General features: G+C 50.9%; 9 protein-coding genes across 9 annotated transcripts, besides 2 other annotated features; 6 read left to right on the top strand and 3 right to left on the bottom strand.

The window, feature by feature from the left end:
• Nucleotides 1-355: 355 nt before the first annotated feature.
• Nucleotides 356-2,716, top strand: NFIA_053090 (uncharacterized protein; the record flags this gene model as incomplete). The annotated part of the gene is made up of 1 exon (XM_001257859.1): nt 356-2,716. The coding sequence occupies one exon, from the start codon at nt 356-358 to the stop codon at nt 2,714-2,716; it is 2,361 nt and encodes a 786-aa protein (XP_001257860.1).
• Nucleotides 2,717-3,201: 485 nt separating this feature from the next.
• On the top strand, nt 3,202-4,284 carry NFIA_053080 (DUF1769 domain-containing protein; the record flags this gene model as incomplete). Its single annotated transcript, XM_001257858.1, has 1 exon — nt 3,202-4,284. One exon carries the CDS (start codon nt 3,202-3,204, stop codon nt 4,282-4,284), a length of 1,083 nt encoding a protein of 360 aa, XP_001257859.1.
• Nucleotides 4,285-4,413: 129 nt separating this feature from the next.
• lysB (homoisocitrate dehydrogenase lysB) lies at nt 4,414-5,672 on the bottom strand (the record flags this gene model as incomplete). The annotated part of the gene is made up of 4 exons (XM_001257857.1): nt 4,414-5,254; nt 5,312-5,481; nt 5,538-5,578; nt 5,645-5,672. The coding sequence occupies 4 exons, from the start codon at nt 5,670-5,672 to the stop codon at nt 4,414-4,416; spliced, it is 1,080 nt and encodes a 359-aa protein (XP_001257858.1).
• Nucleotides 5,673-7,289: 1,617 nt separating this feature from the next.
• On the top strand, nt 7,290-9,164 carry NFIA_053060 (uncharacterized protein; the record flags this gene model as incomplete). Its single annotated transcript, XM_001257856.1, has 1 exon — nt 7,290-9,164. The coding sequence occupies one exon, from the start codon at nt 7,290-7,292 to the stop codon at nt 9,162-9,164; it is 1,875 nt and encodes a 624-aa protein (XP_001257857.1).
• A 714-nt stretch (nt 9,165-9,878) lies between these two features.
• Nucleotides 9,879-11,511, bottom strand: NFIA_053050 (uncharacterized protein; the record flags this gene model as incomplete). Its single annotated transcript, XM_001257855.1, has 3 exons — nt 9,879-11,110; nt 11,223-11,389; nt 11,474-11,511. 3 exons carry the CDS (start codon nt 11,509-11,511, stop codon nt 9,879-9,881), a joined length of 1,437 nt encoding a protein of 478 aa, XP_001257856.1.
• Nucleotides 10,141-10,194: a microsatellite.
• Nucleotides 11,030-11,059: a microsatellite.
• Nucleotides 11,512-12,110: 599 nt separating the features above from the next.
• On the top strand, nt 12,111-12,623 carry NFIA_053040 (mitochondrial 37S ribosomal protein uS8m; the record flags this gene model as incomplete). Its single annotated transcript, XM_001257854.1, has 1 exon — nt 12,111-12,623. One exon carries the CDS (start codon nt 12,111-12,113, stop codon nt 12,621-12,623), a length of 513 nt encoding a protein of 170 aa, XP_001257855.1.
• Nucleotides 12,624-15,924: 3,301 nt separating this feature from the next.
• NFIA_053030 (uncharacterized protein) lies at nt 15,925-16,740 on the top strand (the record flags this gene model as incomplete). The annotated part of the gene is made up of 1 exon (XM_001257853.1): nt 15,925-16,740. The coding sequence occupies one exon, from the start codon at nt 15,925-15,927 to the stop codon at nt 16,738-16,740; it is 816 nt and encodes a 271-aa protein (XP_001257854.1).
• Nucleotides 16,741-17,860: 1,120 nt separating this feature from the next.
• bna4 (kynurenine 3-monooxygenase) lies at nt 17,861-19,675 on the bottom strand (the record flags this gene model as incomplete). Its single annotated transcript, XM_001257852.1, has 3 exons — nt 17,861-19,060; nt 19,114-19,328; nt 19,552-19,675. The coding sequence occupies 3 exons, from the start codon at nt 19,673-19,675 to the stop codon at nt 17,861-17,863; spliced, it is 1,539 nt and encodes a 512-aa protein (XP_001257853.1).
• Nucleotides 19,676-20,111: 436 nt separating this feature from the next.
• Nucleotides 20,112-21,464, top strand: NFIA_053010 (methionine aminopeptidase MAP1; the record flags this gene model as incomplete). Its single annotated transcript, XM_001257851.1, has 3 exons — nt 20,112-20,249; nt 20,332-20,733; nt 20,799-21,464. 3 exons carry the CDS (start codon nt 20,112-20,114, stop codon nt 21,462-21,464), a joined length of 1,206 nt encoding a protein of 401 aa, XP_001257852.1.
• Nucleotides 21,465-22,081: the final 617 nt, after the last annotated feature.

The raw sequence follows: 22,081 nt of genomic DNA, 5'->3' as shown, positions 1-22,081 counted from the left end.
GGGTTGTTTACTTCTTCTAGATTGGGAAGTATGGATCCATACCGACGCGTAGGGAAGGCACCAGTGAGGGTTGCTGCCTGTGCCTTCCATCTTTGGATGAGTTACATATAACCCCTCGCTGACTTGTCTCATACTTCGCTCCAAGTGCTGTCTCAGATGAAGGCGTTGTTTGTTTGTTTATCTATTGGGAGAAAAGATACCCCGGAGTCATCCTTCTGCAGTCGAAGTGAGCTGTATCATCACTTTTGACCATTTTTTATCATCACTTCCGTTGTTTTCGGAGAGATCCATCAATATTTCAGATAGACGTCCCGGTTACCTCACATAATTTTACTGTTGGACCTGCACGTGCAGAATGGCTGCCAGAGTGACTCGAAGCCAGAGTCGGAAGACCTCCACTCCCAACTCTGAGACTCGCCCGTCCTCCTCGTGCAAGAGGAAAAGCGAGCCTGAGGATTTCGTATCCTCTGGAAAGGGCCCCGAGGGGATACCTTCATCAACGTGCAAGACGCCCCAAAGACCAAACAAGAGGGTCCGCTTCTCGGATCCCTGCCCTCGGGTCCAGGAACACGACTATTCTACGGGTTTAACACCCGCGCTGCTTCGTACCTCATTTGAGGATCAAGGAGATGCAGGCCGTATTACCCGCAGCCCGAGCCGACAGATGCGGCGGCGCTCTGCTCCTCTAGCACGGTCCCGCTATCTGCAGGACCCGTCATCTTCGGAGCAAGTGGTGCAGTTTACGCCCTTGCGGCAAATCCTGGATCCTCGCACGAAGCGACGGCTTTGCCGTATAGGTCTAAGTGATGAGATCAACCACATAGAGCGCGAGAAACGTGAGACCGCTTACTACGAAAAGACCATCCAGTCCTTGCTCCGCGAAAGGGATGCGTTGAAGCAGCAGCTGGAGTCGGCGAGGTCTAGCCAAAATGAGAGTCAATTCAGGCACATGGATGATGTACCCACGGCCATGTCGCCACGGAGCAGAATCGAACATCTGGAGGCCGAAAACGGTCGTCTTAGGGAGGAGATCTCATTCTCCTCGACCCAAAATGGAGATGATCAGGATTCTTTTAGCACGACTGACACAATCATCATCAATGACAGTGCATTTGAGGGGGATACTATTCTTATGTCCAACTCGCCTGTCATCCGTGGCTTAGATGGAAGTGATTTCCCATCCCCGGACAATTTTTCAATCCTGCACAATCATAATACAGCGACCGACGTTGGTACCCAAGCTCATTTGCCTGATGAGGAACAAGAAGCCGAGATACGCACTCTCTCACTCGACCTGGAAACTGCCAGGAAAGAGAAAAGGGACCTATTCGACGCAATTCGTGCTCACTCTTCTGCATTCGATGGCACCTCTCTTGGCCAGCACCTGCGCCGATCCTCTCCGCCTCCGGATTTCCTAGCTCAACTTATACCTGCGCTCACCGAGGCCGTCAATCGTGCCTCAGACGCTGTCGGCGCTCTGAATTCAGCCGCGGAAGAACTTTCAAGCATGGGGTTTTCCGGAACTACCGTGAACGACATCATTTCCGAGATGCGCCATTGCTTCCGTTCGGCGCGTCTCGGTCTAGAGCGTGCACTGCCTGGAGAAACAGCCAATGTGGGCCTGGAAGATGGAAGTGCCACATTGGCCGCGCTGGTCAACCGGGTAGAGCTGTTGGTAAAAGACCTAGAAGAGGAGCGTGATTCTCACCATGGCTTGTTAGGTCGTGAAAAGGCGCTGCGTGGCCAATTCGATACCCTTTTGACTCGATACGAGGCCGCAACACAGAAGATTCAGGATCTGGAAGAGTCAAGGGCGGCTTCTGCCAGCGATATGCTGCATACGAGAATGCGAATGCAGGAGCTTGAACGCGAAGGAGAAGAACAGGTCGTTAGCATTGACAGGTTGAATGCAGCACTTAGTAGATATTGTGAAGAGGTCAAAGGGCTCGAGATCCTTGTGAATCAACTTGAGGCTGATAAGACCACCTCCCAAGAGCAGCACAGCCAGCAAGTGTCCCAACTTGAGGAGAGATTGGCTCAGGAGAAAGGGTCACGTTCTGCGGCCGAGTCTGCTGTTGCTGAGCGGGAAGAACGGATTCGTCAACTCGAAGGGACAGTGGAGATGAATCAGATCCGCGTGTGCGACCTTACTGCGGAGGTGGAGTCGATTGAAAAAGAGCGACAGGAAGCTATCGAAAGCTTAGAACAAAAGATAGCCGAGCAGGTCGAACATCATGAAAATGAGGTCGGTCTTTTGAATGTCCGGGTCTCGGAGCTCACCACCGCGCTTGAGGCTGCCAAGTCAGAAGCAGAAAAGCTGCATCGAAGCAACATAGGGCTGCAGGAGCAACTGCAACAAGAAATGGAGGCCAGGGACAACCTGCTGGACAGATGGGCTGCGCATCAAGCCCGGTCATTTGCTTTCATGAAAGAAACCGTCAATTCAGAGCGACGAAAGGCGAAGATCCGTGCCGCGAATTGGGAAATGAAGTCAGATGATCTTCAATCAGACGGCATTCCTCTTCCAAGCGAGCCGATTACTCCAGTCAGTATGACCAGGTTCGTTGATGTAGAGGTTGGAAGGGGTAAGAATAGAAGGCGGCTTGATAGTGGCATTGGCATTTTGACCGAAGAAGACATTATAAACGAAGTCGAGGACGGCGCTGATCTCCCGATGGGCGTCAATCTTCTGCCGTCCGATCCAGCCGAACTATGAGTGCTGAGATGCTCGTCGTTTCGTTTGTATCATCATATGTTCTTTTGCTGACTCTTGCTATCGTGATTCTATCACCGTTCTGGATTGATTAGAATGGCTTTGTGTACGCTAAATGATTGGCTACATCATTGAAATTATTGGTTCGATAGGGAACTTAGATATATCTTGCAAGTATAAACCATCTTGGTCGATGCCGCCCATATCAGCCTGCGTACCTAGTACGGAGTAGTGGTAGTAGATATGGTAGCTTGCGGGTAAAAATAGATAAGGTCTGGAGGTCAAGCTTATCGCGGAATTTCGTGCAGCGGATGACGTCGGTAGGCGTTCATCAAGAACAACTAGCTGTGATAGAACCAAGAATATCAAGGACGATCATGCACCTGGGATTTGTAGAGCCATATAAAGTGCTTCGAGTTCTAATACCAGTGCATCTGTTCTTTTACGTATACCAGGATTCATAGGGAAGAAGCAATTGAAGATTCAAGATGTTTGGCGGGACCCAAGCTCACAAGTACCGACTCAAGGTCACAGCAGGAGCGGAGTACAACCCAGATAGCCACAAGATCGTACCTGTCAACAGGGACCAGACACTACGAATCGAGAATGACCTTGCGACAGTGAGTCTCTGCGTTCGGATCCAGAACTACACCGGTGAGCACGACCCCCATCTCTCCGCGGCGCCTGGGAAAAAGAAGCTCACGATCAGGAAACAAGGCTACCCGGACGACTCTCCCGAAACACACCCCTACTTCTCGCACCCCCTCCACCAAAACGACCAATACTCCATTTCCTTCGCCATCGTCTTCAAGAAACCCGTCAACGGCAACGACCTGATCTTCGGCAATGACTTCGACAGACCCATCCGCGACCGCCTTCCACCGGGCTTCAACGCCGCGCTGAAACTCGTCAAATGGACCATCGACCCGGCCATGGACGGCGACGCGTACGCGGATAAACCGCACCTGTATAGTCCCGCCGTGGCCGCGCTGAACCAGTTCCGGATTGGGGAGACGATCGCGAAGAATGATGAGGTGCCGACTGTGCATGATGTGGTTGTTGAGGAGGGGGCTGATGGGTCGGGCGTGGAGGAGCGCGCGCAGTGGGGCATTCCCGAGGGTGTAGCGGAGCGGCGCAAGATGTTCCAGAATGAGGAGGAGAGAAAGAAGTTTGTGTTTGAGCCGGGGAGGGTGTATTCGGCGGATTTTGGGAATCCGTATCTCGTTTTTAATGGTTGGTCTACCCTCGTTTACCTTGGTTTGCAGATGGGGGGCTGGGCTGACGATGGGTTAGATTTCTCGCTGCGGCTTCCTGGGTTGACGGTCCATGCGACCAAGTTCATTGACGAGAAGAACCATGACCTGCGGTATGTTTTGAAGAATAGGGAGACGGGGGAGGTTTATTTTGTTGTGCTGTTCACGCTCATCTTGCTGGATACGGAGAAAGAGCCGGAGGTCAAGGAGCGCTCTAAGCAGGAGATCCAGGAGAGCACGGAGAAGCATGGGGAGAATGAGGGAAAACTAGGCAAGTTTGAATGGGAGCCGGAACCGTCAGCGGGGGATGTAGAGTAATGACCTGTACTAGTAGCATATTGTCTGCTCTTGTGTTGGGCCAAAAGTCATGTATACTAAACCGCTAAAGAATAGACTTTTGGTGGTTAAATTCTACACATACATTGTTCCGATCAAAGCCTCCGCCATTTACAGCCTCTTGAGCACATCGTCCAGAACCTCCTGGGTAGTGGCCTTTCCACCCATATCAGGAGAAAGGAACTTGCCCTCGTCGAGATTGGCGTCAACGGCACCATAAATCTTGGCAGCGGCCTGCTCCTCACCCAGAAACTCGAGCATGAGAGCGACGCTGCGCAGAGTAGCGATGGGGTTGGCGATGCCCTTGCCCTCGATGTCGGGAGCACTGCCGTGGCAGGGCTCGCCAATAGCGAAACCATCACCGACGTTGGCGCTGGGCACGAGACCCAAGCTGCCAACCAGAGCAGCAGCACCGTCGGACAGAATGTCGCCGTACAGGTTAGGGGCAACAATCACGTCGTAGTACTCGGGCTGACGGAAGAGCTTGTAGACCATGGAGTCGACAATCTGCTCCTCCACCTCGACAGAGGAAAAGCGCTCCGCGGCGAGAGCCTTGCGGGCGGTTTCCCGGAAGAGACCGTCTGTCTGCGACAGGACGTTGGACTTGTGGGTGATGGTCACCATGGGCTTGGTGCGGAGAGCAGAGCTGCCAGCGGCATCACGGATCTTCTGACGGCGGAGCGCGATTTCTCCCGCAATGGTGGAGATCCGGGATGAGGCACGCTCGGAGATCCGCTTGATCGCCTCAGCAACCTTGCCGTTGGGGGTATCTTTAGTTGTCTCTTCCTTCACGTAGAGATCCTCGGTATTTTCGCGCACAATGACCAGGTCAATGGGCTTGCCGCCGCTGCCGGCGGTAGTCTTGACAGGACGCACATTGGCATAGAGGTCCAGCTTCTTGCGGAGAGCGACAATGGGGGAGGAGTAGCCGGCGACCTTGGTGCTGGGGGAGCTATTCAAAGACTATCAGGCTGAAGATCTGAAGTTTCCTGCCATAGGGACAACCGACCTGACAGCTCCGAACAGAGCACCGTCACACTCCTTCTTCAGCGTGTCGACGGTCTTGTCGGGCAGAGCGGTACCTGTCCGCTTGAAGGTGTCGAAACCAGCATCGAGGTCGACGAAGCTAAACTTGAGGTTCAGAGAAGCTGGGAGCGACTCCAACACCCGTCTGCCGGCCTGTTCAGAATTGAGTGAGTCAGAATTTCCCCTGCTGTACCACAGAAGCGACATACCGGAATGACCTCCCGTCCGATACCGTCGCCGGGAATGAGACCTAATGAAGCGAGGCGTCAGTTGTTGCATAAAGGACATTTTGAAGCTCAAGGAGGATTCAATTGACCTATGCGAAGAGTCCTAGCAGCCGCCATTGTGAGATTCTGGTGTTGTGTGACTGCTCTTTTTCCCAGTAGAAAAAGAGTTCCGTTTAACGGAGCCCGTAGTCGGAGCGGAATCTGGGATTAGTATGACTAGTATGCGACCGCGGGAAGAATGTTGACCCGCGGACTATAACCGGGGAAATGGATACCATGCCAGCTATTCAAACACAGCATCGTTTTCTTCGGAGCTAAGACATCAATTCTATGATAAGACGTAGAACGGTAGCAGAGGCTTTTGTGGCAGACCTGATTCTGACCGCGACGCGGCTTTCAGAAGCTGGCAGGCGACATGACACCGTCAGAACACACAAGGATCCAAGTCGAGCTTCCTCCAAAGGAAGCTAGCTGCCCTTGTCTCCGTGTGTATACCAGTCTGATGCTTACCGGAAATAATACTAAGAGTTCAGAAAATTTCCCTGGAGGTATGCTTCTCATATGCAAGCTGAGAAAATGGGTGATCTCCCTGTTTCTGAATACAGTGATGCCATCATTGATTCAGCAATTTGCCATCTTCCTGCCATTGTCCTAAGACTCAACACTATGATTGCTATTTTCCAGGTAGACCTTTTAGACGAGTAGATATGGCGAGGCTGGAGTAGATAGAGGCTAGATAATGTTCAGGGAGATATATATGTAGTGCCCTTACTGAGTAGATCATCTGACACTTGCGACATGCCGCTGAAGATCTGCCTGCCATTGAGACTTGAGGCATTGCAACATCCTTCTGTAGAAACCAAAGACATTAGAATGTCAGTTTCAGCTTCGTCGTTTGTAGAGCAGCTGCATCTGTGCAGAGACAACGCATGTAGCAATACCTAGAGAGGTATCTACCTCTCTAATGTCTCAGAAATAAGACCTGACACAGAACGGATAATGACGCCATTTGGCCGCGTTCAACCATAGATCGGTTCGCTCTTTAAGGCAGGGAGTAAACAACATAGCGGCCGATTCAATAGTGGCTGGAACTATCGTCCCTTGTTGATGCCTTCATGGAGTCATGGTCATGACCATTGACTTATTTTTTCTTTGACACTAAAAAGTAGTGCTCAATCTGTCCTTAATCTTGAATTAATAATAAAATGTCACAGGAAAGGACTGTAATTACTTAAGTTGAAGCCGCGGATCCGCCCCCTGAAACTGCTGCCTCAGGCTTCCCATGCCCGCATCCTCTTCCCCCGGCGACCTCCTCTGACTCTGACTCTCCTTTTCTTTTATTACCATTCATGATTGATCTCATTCTGAGCTCGCTCATCTATCAACTATCATTAACATGTTAGAACATAGACATCTGGAACTGTCTTCAAGTCATTGACAACCCGTTCCTCTCAGAGTCCTATCCCCTCAAAACCGGCTCCCGTGAAGTCTGTTTATATCACGTCCACCCGCCCCCTCCTCCAACCTCCGTTTCAGAACTCGTTGCCATCTGGCCTTTTCGCAAAGCCCTACAAGGCTGAAATTCATCTCTCATCGAACCTTCTTGTCGATATCCCACCATTGTTGTCACCGAGCTCAAGGCATCGAGTTTCAATTCCTACCGTCGCGTTGGTCTGGTCTATGTCTCTCTGATTTAGGTCTCCGCGCTTCGACTTCTCGTCGCTCTACAACACCATGTCGGACAAAGGGGCGCACCCTGGTGTGCGAAGCTTGCTGGCCAAATTCGAGAATAATAATCAAAACAGCACCGCCTCTCCGCCTCCGCGTGGTCGATCGCCGATAGGGTCGGATCACACAGGAACCTCACGTCCGCTTTCAAAGGTCCGCGCAAGTTTCATATCTGTGGATAGAACATCTCAGGGAAGTCCAGTCTCGGGGCTCAGGAGCCCAAATAGTCCTATCGACGGTGCGGCGCCTCCATCTAGAGAGAGAAGTCTCAACTCGGAAGACTTCGAAGCGGTTTTAAAGAGCTCGGCCTCCTCGTCTTCTCCGAGTAACGGTTCCAATGCAGCCGAAAAGCCTCTTGTCGATCAGCCTCCAAAGAATTCTTCGACCGAACCGCTGATTAAGGCGCAAACAGTAACCCAACCCAGGACTGGTGATGTCTCCCAGACGGAGAAGACGGCGTCGGCACCACATACTGCAACGGAAACACCCCCAGCTAAGTCAGCGCAGAAGCCGATGAAAGCAGTTACCAAGCGACCTTCGAACGTCCACGTTGGCAAGACTAGCTCTGCTACCAAATCACCATCTACGACTGCCCCAAGATCGACAGCCAATCCGCGCACACCAACCTCTCCAGCTAAACCGAGCACCGAAAGGACCTCTAGACCGGCGCACTCTACCAAGGCAACCGCGACGAAGGATGACCACGCTGCAGCTACTCGTACTGCAACCCACAAGCAGAGTCGGGCATCTTTGAATACTACAGCCAAGACTGCCACCCGCCCTGTCCGTGCTCCTATACCCGCGCGTGACTCCACCAAGCCAGCTACGACCGATGACAGGAATAGCCGCCCCAAATCACCGGCCAGGTCATCTCGCCTACCACCATCGAAGACGACTTCTTCTCTGGCCTCTACCGCCAAAGGAGGGGCCGGCCCCGGCCTGACCCGGAAGCCATCCACCCTGAAGAGCGCGGTCAATACGAATCAATCGCGGGCAACGACACCCTCTGCTGCCAGTGTTCGCAAGCAAGCATCTCGCCCGTCTCTCCCTGCCCATTCAGGTACTGACCGCCCACATTCTCGGGTTAGCAACTCAAGCGCCAAGCCTGTCGATGATAGCTTCCTCGCTAGAATGATGCGTCCTACCGCAAGTTCTGCCAGCAAGGTACATGACAAAGTCGAAGTCAAAAGCCCTCCTCGAACTTCCAAGCCTGCCAGAGCCCCAAGAACAGCCGCCTCCAAGACCGATCTCCGAGCAGCTCGGCCGCCGACAGAGAAGACCGAGTCAGAGAAGAATAAGAGAGACAAGGCGCTACCTACTTCTTCCGTCCCACCAGATTCTAAAAAGGAGTTACAAGCTGCTCCAGCATTGAAAGAGGCCTCGGAAGAGCAAGAAGTAAAGCCTGAGGCTAATGCCTATGACCAAGCGCCCAAGCAAGTCTCGGAAGATGTTGAGAAGCCTGTCGAGGAGCCCTCCACAGCGACCGCTGATATTGGGAAGGAGTCCGCGGATGCCTCCATTGAGCCTGTCGATGCTTCAACCTCGGATGCGCCGCTTGAAGAGACCGCGTCGGCCAAGGTTGATGAACCAGCTGAACAGCCCTTGGAAACAATTGCCGAGCAATCCGCAGATGTGGATCAATCGAAGACTGAGGAAGTGGCTACTCTCGTCTCTGTTACAGACGTGCCGGAGACAGTCGAAGCTGCAGCAGAGGATACCAGTAAACCTGCCCCTGTTGAGGCAAAGGAAAACTCGGCGAGCGAACTTCCAACGGAACCTGAAATGGAAAAGCTGGTCGAGCCCTCCGAAATCATCCCAGCTGAGACGAAATCAAAGACGGATGACGTTGTCGCTGAGATGGAGAATCTGGCTATCAGTTAAGCAAGGCGAGGACAAACCAGACTCAAGTCTTGCATGGGAACTTGGGCTATCTCAACCTAATCTTGTCATTCTATATCTTCTAATCTTTTTCTGGCTTACTTGCTCACCCGTGATTGTTGTTTACAACATATTCCCTTCGTGCGGTTAGCTCGCGGTGTTTTACTTTCTGGCCTTGCCTTGTGGTTGTCATTGGTTACGGGGAAAGGCATCATTCTGTTTCTTTTTCTGCTTGATCAGGATCGACGGTGCTTGTTGGAGCATACAGTTGGTGGAGTTGCTTTCAGGTTTCTGTTCAGGCTAGCGTCATTGCATCCCATATTGGCATTTGTACTGAGTAGGAGTATTTCTAGGTTCATATCTTCTGCATTTCAACTTTACCTTTTGATTCTTTTTCCTTCTATCTGCAAGTGCTCAGCTTTCTTCTCTTGTGCTACTGATCATTGTCACTTCACACGGTCTTCTGGTTGGCAGACGCCTCAAGCATTGGAGATGTTTGCCAAATTCAAACCTTTCAATTTTTAGTCTTAATGATTTATATGCAGGTAATTCTCGAGACCTTCGCTACTCAAGGTTCATGAATATGCTATAGATTGCTGGATGACCAGTATTGTATACTCTCGCAATGTAGATATATTTATTGAGGTCAATATTGATCGCCACGCTTGCAGGGCAACTGCTACCCAAAACACTCCCAATACTCAACCATATCATCACCTAGAGTCTCTTCTCAAGTTTCTTCAGAAACCTATTCACACTACTTTCCACCCGAGACGCACCATCCTCGAACTTTCGCGACCGTTGTCCCGGGTTCTGCATGGCTTTCTGCGCATACTTCTGAGAATGGGAATTGGCCTCCGCCTCAGTGGGTCGGTACAACTGTTTATGCACGGCGTAGTCATAGTTCGGTGCCGTGGGCTGCGGGGTTGGTTCGTAGGAGTAGTTGGAATAGCCGCCAATCGGGGGCGGGGGCGACGTAGGCTGGATCTGGGGCTGAGATTGAACTTGGGGCTGGAGCTGGGGATTGGAGCCGTAGAGACTTTGCCCGTGCCCGTGCAGATGTGCGTTTGGATCCACGGGGGGCGGGGCGAAGGACATTGCTCCTGGCTGGGTTCCCGGTGGCACTGGACCGCCTCCTGCGAGGAAGGATGGGGTGTATGACGGGACTCCTGGCGGGCTGTGCACGGACGATTGGGAGGAAAATGAGCCTGAGTGCGTGAGTCCAGCGCTCGGGGGAGGCGAGGCGTAGCTTCTGGGGGGAGAGTAGGGCAGTGCGTGACTCGGCGGAGGTCCGTAGCCTCCTCCGCCTCCTGAGATCTGGGAAGGAGGCGTCATTGGAGCGCCGTGATCTGCTGCCGCCGCTGCTGCGAGTCCTGTGCCGTCCGCGGCGTCTACCGGCGGTGGTGTCTTCTCGCGGTGCTGGATGGGTTCTGGTGCGGCGGGGGCGGCCGGATTGTATGGCAAGGGGGCGAATTGGGTGGTGTCTGGCTGCTTTTCAGGCGCGGGCTGGGTCATCGGAGGTGTTGGTTGTGCACCGGCCGGTGGAGGAGGAGGAAGAGCTGCCGGCGCGGCGACAGGTTGAGACGCAGGAGTAGAGACCGCCTCTGATCGAGAGTTGCGAGTCTGCCCATTCTGATATGCAGGATCCGTGATTGCCACGTTCTCTAGCTGTTCAACAACAGAACTGACTGTAGAGCCTGCTGGAGCTGGATAGGGATGCCGATCTGTCTCAACCTGTGACTGGGGCAAATATCGTTCCACCAAGTTCAAGAATTCATTTGCGTCGTCCAGAGTCCAGAAGTAGATGTCTATCGTATGAAGCCGGTGCAGGTCTGTGCTTCCGACTTGCGGGCCACTTAGAGGTAATTGCCATTCGTAAGGGTGCCATTCGTAAGGGTTCTTCACCGGCGGAGGTGGAAAGTCCTCCGAGTTCTGCTGATTGTACCCATCTACAGTCAGGGTGCATAGCGTTGGAAATCTGGAGGCATGGCGCAGATGAACATGATCCAACGCTGGGCAGAGGTTAGCACTTTGACTGGAGAACACAATGAGAGAACTGACATCCATTGAATGCATCCTGGTCCGAAGTCCCAGGATTGTTGGCAACTTCGATCCTTAGCTTCTGCTGAGACGCATTTTCATAGAGATAAAAATATGAGCCCTTATCGAACCGATGATATTGAGGCTTGGGAGTAGGAGCTGTAAAATAAGAGTGGAGATCGGCGAAGCTGCCAATTCCTCGAATCAGATATTTGTATATTCCCGCAGCTGAATATCATCTTCTGCGGGGTAAATAATTGATTATTACTTACACGGTCAGCACACGCTCTTCACCTGCTAAAGGAGGCATTATGTTCCAGGTATAGTAGAACCAAGGGAACGGGGAATGGGATAGAAGACGAAAAACACATGAGGGACAGAAAATATGACCGAGCGACACTGACTATATAGCTCTCTACGCAAAGGAGGGGATGACTTACTTGACCTCTAAGATGCATCGTTTTGGCGCCGAGCAGCACGACGGCGCTTCGACACGGCGAATGGAGGAAGATGATTAGCTGGGAGCGTTATCAGTAGTAGTACGGAGTATGGTATGTACACATCCTTCAGTTGCCTCAGGCATCAATATGTCATCTGCTCGGAGCGGAGTCGGCTACAAGGTTTCTCCGAAAATTTCATCTGAGCTTCCGCATCTTCTGGAGATACTCCACGCCAGCACAGTCATTAATCTTTTAGCGACATTGTCATTGACCGAGCTACGTTGTGTTTGATATCCAAACTACTCGGAGCCGATCTAGGTAAATTCTCATTCCCGAGTTTACCCAGAACCACGCATGTGTTGACAATCATCACTGCAAGCAGAGCCGTCCAATTACTAGTACTTTGCGCTCTTTGTGACGGTACACACGGCCCCTGCTGGGCCATTTCTCTTAATTTCAAGACCTCAGCATGTCTCTCGTCAATCTCGCTCACGTCTGCTCGCATTTGAACAATGCATCCAAGGCCCGTCTTGGTCTCACATCGATTCCTCACAGCAACCTACACCTGAAATTATGTCTCGCTCTTCAGAACTCCGGTTACCTTTCCTCCGTCGTCCGCGGAGGGCCGACACCTCCTCCGCCTCATATCCTTCTTGGCCATCCTGCGCCGAACGATGAAGTTGAAGGCATCGAGCCGTTGACACAGGCTAACATTGCCTCGAGACGACTGTGGCTGGGATTGAAGTACTGGCAGAGTGAACCGGTGCTGGGAAAATTGAGCATGGTCAGCAAGCCTACGAGAAGAATCACAATCGATGTTGCTGGACTCCGACGTGTGATCCGCGGCGAGAAAAGCGATTATGTGGAAGGGTTACGGACGCCCGGCGAAAGCTTGTACCTCTCGACTGATCGAGGCATCCTGGAGTCGAGGGAGTGTGTCGAAAAGAAGATTGGAGGATTGGTTCTCTGCAGGGTCCGCTAGAAGGACAAGTGAAGGAAGCGCTCTCTCGCCTTCATGTGCATTTTTTGTACGTTGTGTGATTTGCATTGAATCCGGAGTTTGGTTGGTCGCAATGATTCCTCCCATGCTTGATTATACCGCGATTGTTGGGATGGATGCCTTGCAGGGCTTTGTATAGTAACTTTCTTATACTCTTCATGTACTACCTATTCCCATCATGATCTAACCAGAATCTAAATCCAGCCAACATTGTGTCCTCGGCTCTTTTCCAGCATTTTTATCGATGGACTTGGATTCCCTTGACTGAATGTATTGTATGAGCAGCCGTATATACTCCCATCGTGATTGTTATAGACTGAGAGAATATGCAAAGTCATGCTGAAGGTCATTACACAGATTGCGGACTAAAAAGCGCTAAAAAAAAGACCAAGAGAGTTGACAAGACTGGGACCAGGATCGGAATTGAGATTAAGATATTTAAGATTCGCTTTTGGATCAACCGCCTTAGACCACTTGGCCACGTTGCCTGTTATTTTAACTAATGGGCAAGTTTTAGATTTAAATCGAGCCTTTGGGAAGAGCACCGAGTCCATCTCAACGCGTTAAGGTAGATATATTTTAAGACACAGAAGTTTCAAAGCTGTCTACAGAGCACCACTTACCGGTTCAACTGCCTTAAACACTTGGTCACCTGTCTATTGCATTGAGCATGGTCTGTTTGTAATAGTAGGGCACATTAGCTCCGTGCTTTGAGTCGAGCCATACGATGCCGTGAAAATGTGAACTGCATGCTCAACCCGGTATGCCAGCGAGAGAAAGCAAGACCGATCTTAGGGTATGAGGCTCGTATTGGAATCAAAAGACGATATAGAACTGAGCTGCGAGGTAAGTGCACAATGTTATTCGCCTCCTGCAGCAGTACTCTCTTTACTCTCCCCAGCTCACAGATTCTGATTGCCTAGTCTGCTAGGGTTACGCGCGTTTTCTTAGAATTGGACTACACAACGCATGCAAACTTGCAACCGACCTCGCCTTTGCGTAAGATCAGAATAGAACGTAGTTCACATCATACCGTTTACAGGCGGTAGTGCATGGCGCTCAGATCATTCGCGCAAAAATTTCAAGTTATGAGGATCGTGGACCACATTTCGTTGCTGTTCGCCTGGGTATTGTTGGACCGCAGATGGTTGTCAGCACTCTTGCAATCGTCCCTCCGTCAGGTATATTTCTGTCGTTATTAACGAACCGATTCCAGGGCCTCTCCTCCATATCCAATATTGGCAATTGCTCCAGGTGTTGGTGCAACGGTAAAGGCATATCAGAATCGTCCCGTCCCATTATGTCAAACGCCGAATATCTCGCATTTATTCTCAACAGGATCATCACATCCTGCCACACGCATAGGCTGGCTAGCGATCTCAGGTTCTAGATGTAGATATACAATCAGTAGCACGAATGAGAACTGCTGATGCGTTGGCCTGGGGCTTGGGCGTTCAGGCATGCAGCAAACTATATGCCCAATGTCTCCATGAATCAATCAATCATCGTAAGGCAAGTATTGAAGATCCATGTTTTTTTTTCAAGCCCAATTCCAACTTCAGGCCGACAGTCAGCTAGGAGTGGACTATCCATCATAGGTACCGCTTATTGCGCTTGACCAAGGACGATTGCCTAAGTGGTTCGAGTGAAGCCCAAGGTATCCATTGGGCCTCTTATTGAAAAGCAACAGGTGGTAGTTCGATTAACATGCCAGAGTGTATAACAGAGGCAAATATTATGCGGAACAGCAAGGTCTACTGGGTAAAGGACGGGACTGAAGCATGACCAAGAGGTAAGACGAGGCCAACTGGGATCGAAGTAGAGGGCAGCGTTACCTAATCGGGACAAACCACCATCCACCTCCGTCCATCAGTCCTCCATCAACCTAACCCACATTCTCCATCCATCCAGCCATCGACTTCATCGGGGCTATTCGATAGGGCCAACTCAGCACAACCCATTCGCGGGATCCAGTGCTTTAATTGTTGAATTAGCCCCCATAGGCTCAAGCCTCCCGCTTCCAAGAGGACAAATGCCCTGAGATTGCTGCCCAAATGTCCAAAACTCTATGCGGCACAGATCCTTTTGCTCTTCTCCCCACTTCCTTTTTCTTCAGAATCAACCTCGAATGAGCATGGATCATCACCCGGACGCGACGGGCTTTGGTCTTGGGCCAGATATCTCCAAAAAGGTCTATCCAGGGCCATACTCTCCGGCTTATGGCACCGTATCCACCTGATCCATCTGTGAGACAATCTGTGCCGGATCCAATAATGATGCACTTTAGCTGCCTCTTCGGCTGGCGATAATGACTGCCAATTGCTGTCAGTGGCGCTCGCTATCCGATTGATCCTTGTAGAATAGGCACACTGCGGAGCACTCATCAGCTCCCGATCCGTGGACTAGCTCAAGCGGGCCATCTTCTGGACCTCGATCCTAGTACTTCTCCGCGCTTATCGAGCACAGGTAATCAGGTATAGTGCACTTTCTATCCTCTGGACAGGGACCGTAACCATCCTCGGCTCTTCCGTTCGTTTGTTGCCACAGTTGTGGGGTCCTTCTTGTCTTGCCTGTCTTCAGTGACTGGAGACATCAAAGAGATCTCGGAGCTTATTTGTCGTGCTGTCGATTGGCTTCTCGGCCAGCTTTTTACTGTCTTCTTCGTCCTATTAAACTGCGACTGTTCTCCCACTTTTCAGACACGTTTATGGACAGTTTTGAGCATTGAGTGACGGCTCTTCAACATTCTTCATAGCCAATCTTTATCTCAGCTCCGTGACTCTTTTATAGTCGGGCTCATGTCGCCGGTCCTCCCTCCTCTTCTGATGCCCATGTCTTCTTCGGGTCTCAGCTCCTTTTCTGGACCAACGTCGAGCAACGGTTCTCGGTCGTTCTCCATCGGCAGCGACTCTGAATCCTGGCATCATCATAGGTAATTTCCGATATACACTGTCAACCACCTATCTGTCTATTTCCCTCTTTGCTAGTTATGAAACTTGCAAAAGGTAACTCACACTCTCTAGTGGTATAGTGCCTCCGAGGCCACACATTTACGGGACTTCGTCTGAGGCACCAATAATTTATCAGCAAAGGTAACCAAATCCCTCGAAACGATCGTCCACATACCATACTTCACTGATGTTCCGGTTGCGCTGAGACTGTCTTGTTTTCTCGGCTCAGTGCCAAAAGATGCTTCCCACCTACTCGTGAATATGCCCCGGTTGATACTCAGATTGGCATCGCGAGCTGTCCGCAGCAACCGTCGCCGGACTATGACTTTCGTATGGCGTACGGTGGGCCGCCAGGAATTCCGCACAGCCAAGGGGGTATGCATTTCTCGCCAGTTGCCTCGCTACAGCGCCCAGGTACGCTGTATCATGATTGGGACCATCCTGCGCGTCTCCACGCGGAATCACTCAGGCATGATTACGAATTAGCCAAGCCTATGGAGACAGCAGAATGCCTCTTCGAGAGAAATAGCCGGCGTAATGCCGAAAAGGTGAAGGCCACTGCACGGTATCATTCTCAGAGACGTCCCTCGAACCGTGACGAGTTTGATGGACCCCATCAGTTGCTGAAGCCACCATCCCTGCGCGTCATTGAGGAGCAGGCCAGAGAGCTTCCTCATCTTCCTACTAATCTTGATGTTTCAGAGCAAGATCGAATCTTGAACGCAGTTAATGACCGCTTGTCCCAGTGTGCATTTGACTTTGTTGCCAAGTACCAGTTCCCCATCCCCTTGGAAGCAGACAAAAGAGAGGTGAGAATTCCCTCGGACCGCGAATGGACCGAGTGGGTATATCTCCTGAAAAGGCTGGCCACCAAGCGCCGCATACCTGCCCGGGTTCTTTACAATGGCCAAATCAAACAACTAGTGACAGTATTGGAAAATTCCCTGGAAATGAGACATGCTGCCAAACATCAGTCCAGACCCATCAAGGATGATCGCAATGTGCTCCAGCTCATCTCAGCCGGAACTCAGGTTGCCAAAATGCTCAAAGATGCCAGTGCCATGGAATATCTGGACAAACTTTATGTTGATACCGAGAAACGTATCCATGAGCGGCGCAGCCGACGCGTGAAATTCGCCAGTCCTTGAGTTAGTCCAGTTAGTCCTGGATTTTGCCATTGTCTTTTTTACGGATGTCGCCACAATATGGCCTATTTTTCTTCATCCCAAAGGAATATCCGTTGGAAGCTATGATGTCCCTCCGGTCCCGTGGAATCATCCTTAATTTAATCCCTGGCGCCCTTGGAGATGCCCTTCAATTTCCGTGGATGGACTCTATTCGTACCTTATTTACCGCGTGGACGGCCTAAAGGATTTCTCGCTTGATCCCGATGGACAAGATGAAGCTCAGCGCTCCAGGTTTGGTTGTGTTCCAACTTTTCATTCTCCTATCAATGGCGATGGACCGATAAGAGGGTCTAATGAATATACAATCTGTTTGTACCGTTCTACTGGGTGGCCCATTCTCTTTTCATCAGGAGTTTGCACTCTACCTGTCTAATGGCCGGGGAACTCTACTGAATTCATGTGTCCTCCCTCAACCGTGGCCCGTGTTCCCTGTACACTACGAGACCCGGTAACCGGCAGCGGTCTATTGTTGCCATGTGAGTCTATTGACTGGCGGGAACTTGTCGTTTTTTGAGTGGTTGTTATTGTTTTGTCCATGTACCCTTGTCGTTGAGGGATGACTGCCATTGTCTGAATCTATGTGGTGTTTTTTGGTTAACTTGGTCTGACCATATTTATCTTCTCGACCATGGCCCGGTTCAAGGTCTTCAGAGGTCTGTCACACGCGCCACTTTCGGCCTCCATCTTTTGGAGAGGAATTTCAAAGGACGAAAAGGTCGAAGAAGAATGTAGAAATCATGACACTCACCAAAATGACCAGTCTGGATCCGCCCAGTGCCTTCTCGGTGCAGCCATTGACTGTAAACGTGATGTGATTCGCTATATCGACAGACCAGCATATTTTGAATTTTCTACTAGTTATGACACATTTGGCGGCTAGGGAATCATTGAGATGTCGATGTTCAATATTACCAGATAGCATGGTTCTATTTCTGTCTGGTATTGAAGTTTTTGGATGTCGAATAGCTTACAGCAGATGAAATTGTAACGCCAGGTTTGCAAAGGACATAGATGTACACGCTTACATCACAAACGCTACTCAGAACAGGTGAAGATGGGAAAGACGTGAGATATATCGTCATCAAGCATAGGCAATTGTGCGGAACATGCTCACCCAGATGCTACTCAGGCGCCGCCAGGAGTAGCGCAAGAGACCACCCGGCGAATGCTGCCTTGGTTTCTTCCAGAACACGTACGCGATCACTCCTACCGTGGAAATGAGGGTAGTTGCAAGTCCCAAACCGAGGATCCTGCCCTGCCAACGAGCAGATTGGATTACTTCGGAGTACCGTTGGTTGCTGAAACTCACTCGCGAATACTGTGTTTGCCAGCCTAGCCTGGGCACGTAGCGGTCAAGTGCCTCTTCGACCGACTTGCGAAGTTTGTATAGAGGAGTCTTGACTCCCCATCGCATCTCGAGGTAGTTTTGCTTGGACAGGTCGTTGATGGCGTGCGTGTCCGCACAGCGCTGGTCGGTGTATGCTTGGAACGCTTTAGCACGCGCCTCCCTACGAGCGTCCGGGCTCGCGTCTAGATTGTAACTGCCATGCTTATCCAGGAATTCGAACAATACACGAATGTCCTCAAGTCCGGCGTTGAGGCCTTGGCCGTAGAAGGGTAGAACAGCGTGGGCGGCGTCACCCACAATGACGATACTTGAGTTGTAATGGTGAGGCTTGCATTTGAGGCTGATCAAAGGAAGGTGGGGGTTGGTCGCGAACTGCTCCTGCAGATCTCCCGGAGAGATGAGTTCTGGACAAACCCCGGGGAAGTGGTCCTTGAAAGACTCGACCAGGTTCTGCGGCGAGCTTCCTAGATGTTTGTAATGCGCGGCGGGCGCGAATAACGTGCATGTGAAAGACTTGTCTGCGGATGGGAGGGCGATGAACATGAATTCCCCTCCAGGCCAGATATGCAGGTGGTTAGGGGAGATGCGGAAATCGCCATCCTCAGTTGGAGGAATGCGGAACTCGCACCACAATGTATCGATGTATTCCTGTTGATAATCCACCCGGGCAAATTTCATCATGTGGTATCTCGCCGCAGAATGAGCTCCATCTGCGCCGATCATGAAGTCAAAGTCCACTTCGATCTCTGGCACGCGGTTCGCAGAGTTTGGAAGAGGAGCCTCGCCGGGGACACGACGTTCGAACCACGCTTTGCGGGCATTGAAATCGGCTCCCGTCAGTTTATGATTAAAGAAGAGCTTCACATTAGGCGTGCATTCCAGCTCATCGAGTAGTGCGTTGTTCAAGGTACTTCGGTCGACAGCATTGATGGCCTATTGGCTGCGTTGGTAATGACTCACATGATCTGGGCATGGAAACTACTTACTCGCCCATGGACATCGTATGCTTGCGCAGCTTCCCATAGTTGCCCACGGTCTCTGCCGTGAATCATCCGTCCATGCATTGGAATCGTGCCTCGGAGGACGTTGTTGATGAGGTCCTCCCGGTTAGAGTGCCTCATGGCGGTAATTCCACGTTCAGACAACGCCAAATTGATGGACTTTGTGAAATTCAGTGGAACTGTCGAGGGATCACGAAGATCTATCACTTGATCAGCAGCTGCAGCATAGATTGGTGGATATCAAAGCCAGCTGCAATATCATCGGTTATGCATCAGATGCAAGGCGCAAGGTGGGGCCATGAGTAGGAATGTAGCACAAGCATCAATTTGTATCATAGTACATTGCACATTGTACACGGTTGAATTCAGAATTGGGTTGCCATTGTACAATCATTATCGATCTCAATGAAAAGATAGACCTACCTCCACGCAGTTCATAGATTTCGACCTCATCTCCTCTGGCTGCGGCATACAGAGCTGCCAGCGACCCAACCGGACCAGCTCCGACGACAACAAGTTTTTGCTTCTTCCGTACAGTGTCCGCCATATGAACGACACAGCGGCTCAATATCTATCCGAACTTGACACTTTTTGTGAAGGTATTGCTGCTTCTCTGCGAGCTCATACGACCGACGCCTTATGTCCTCTCACCTGTGAAATGATATGCCGCATGCGATGTCGGAAAGGTCGGTTGAGCTTTACCCGATCTGGAATTTGAACTCACTGTTCGGAGTATTAAGGCTTGGCGTTGTGAATGCTTAGCGCATCAAAGCACTAGTCCCCTTTCGGATATCTTAGCGTCGATGTTGCGCTAAGTCAAATATGGATTAGTGGTCTTGATAACGGTAATTTTTCCTGTTGCCACTATCAAATCATCGCCTTCTGAGGACAATATACCCCAGTCCGTTTACTCTTCTCCTCTTCTACTTCTTCTTTAGTAAATATTTCTTACTTATCGATAGACTTTTCATTGTTGCGCCAATATGGGAGTTGAAGTTGCGACCCGGAAATGTATGGGTGTGGAGTGCGCGAACAATGCCGGAAGTTTGCAGTGTCCAACGTGCTTGAAGATGGGCACGGATAGCTTCTTCTGCTCGCAAGATTGTTTCAAGCGGAGCTGGGTACGCTGCCTTGCGTGACCGATAAGGTCCACGTGTGTTGCTCAATTCTTTTTTTCTATTATGCGCTGACTCTTCCGATCAGAGTGAACACAAGGCTATCCATAAATCGAAGAGTAATATCCTGTCCAACCTCTTCCCTCCGAAGGTAGTTTCTGAACCTGATCCAGCCACGGGACATTTCAACCCTTTTCCTTCGTTCCAATTTACCGGCTCTCTGAGACCCGTCTATCCTCTGTCTCCCATGCGAACGGTTCCCAAGTCTATCCCTCACCCCGATTACGCCAAGGATGGTATCCCTCGCTCAGAGCAGAAGTTTGTGGGTCGTCACAACATCACCATCTTGAATAAGGAACAGCAAGAAGGGATGAGGAAGGTCTGCCGTCTGGCTCGAGAGGTGCTGGATATTGCCGCGAGGGAGGTCAGACCAGGTGTTACGACCGACTACATCGATGAAGTTGTGCACAAGGCATGCTTGGAGCGTAATGTAAGTGGCTTTCTTGTCGTTCGGAAAGAGCAAAGGAAACGGTCCCAGTCTAATGTGTCGGGCAGTCCTATCCTTCCCCTCTAAACTACATGCACTTCCCTAAATCCGTATGTACATCCGTCAACGAGACAATCTGTCACGGCATCCCCGACCAGCGCCCTCTTGAGGATGGAGACATCGTCAACATTGACGTTACCCTGTATCACAACGGCTTCCACGGCGATCTCAATGAGACGTACTACGTTGGCGATAAGGCTCGTGCGAACCCAGACGCTGTGCGCGTCGTAGAAACGTCTCGAGAATGCCTAGAGAAAGCGATTGAATTGGTCAAGCCCGGCATGCTCTTCAGAGAACCAGGCAACGTCATTGAAAAGCTTGCAAAGAGCCGGAATTGCAGTGTGGTCAAGTCCTACTGTGGCCATGGCATCAACCAGCTGTTCCACTGTGCTCCCAACGTTCCTCACTACGCAAAGAACAAGGCTGTCGGAACGGCCAAGCCTGGCATGTGCTTCACCATCGAACCCATGATCAACGTTGGTACTCACCGAGATCGGACATGGCCTGACGACTGGACTAGCACTACGGCGGACGGTTCCTTGTCCGCGCAATTTGAGCACACGCTTCTCGTCACTGAGGATGGTGTGGAAGTTCTGACTGCTCGTCTACCTGATTCACCCGGTGGACCCATTCCGATGCCCGTCACCGAGGATGCGAAGACGGCTGAGAATTGATGTGCATTATATAGACCCATAGACCCTACATGACTAGAAGCATTGACGACTTGAGGTTATCATTCCAACTCAATCCTGATAGGTTGTGTAAGGGGTGATACGCTCTATTGGACGAAGCCGCTGTACGACATGTAGTCCTTCCATCTTAGATAGATGACTAAATGAGCGAGTGAGTCATCTCGTTCAATGGGTGATTGCTGGGCCAGAACATGTCATTGGCACAGTAGGAGTTCGCGTGCATTGTCTTCGTCGACGCACGGACCGCTTGTGCTGAAGAGCAATTCTCATTATCGTTATAACCCACATCTGGTTAACTAAAATAATAATAAATTCCTCTGATAGACTGCAAGTTTTCTGAATGTTATACCTGATACCTGTAATGCGGAAGTCAGATGAAACAGATAAGGCGCTGTTATTGTTGATAGTGGAACAACCAAATAATGGAACCGAAGTCTGAAGTACTACCTGTTCAGGAAGGTGGATAGCCTGCGGAGAGCGGCCGGTCTGAGATTGCCGAAAGAACCAATCATGTCGAACGCGATTGCTCCATCCTGACGCTTAATTTGTCATCGCGAGTCAGTGGGGTTGTCTTATCATCACGTGATTTACTTTTCGTG

This window comes from Aspergillus fischeri, genomic scaffold (genome assembly GCF_000149645.3).
Source record: "Aspergillus fischeri NRRL 181 1099437636266 genomic scaffold, whole genome shotgun sequence".
Lineage (NCBI taxonomy): Eukaryota > Fungi > Ascomycota > Eurotiomycetes > Eurotiales > Aspergillaceae > Aspergillus > Aspergillus fischeri.
The sequence above is the reverse complement of the archived record's forward strand: the minus strand, read 5'-3'. Positions and strand labels throughout refer to the sequence as shown.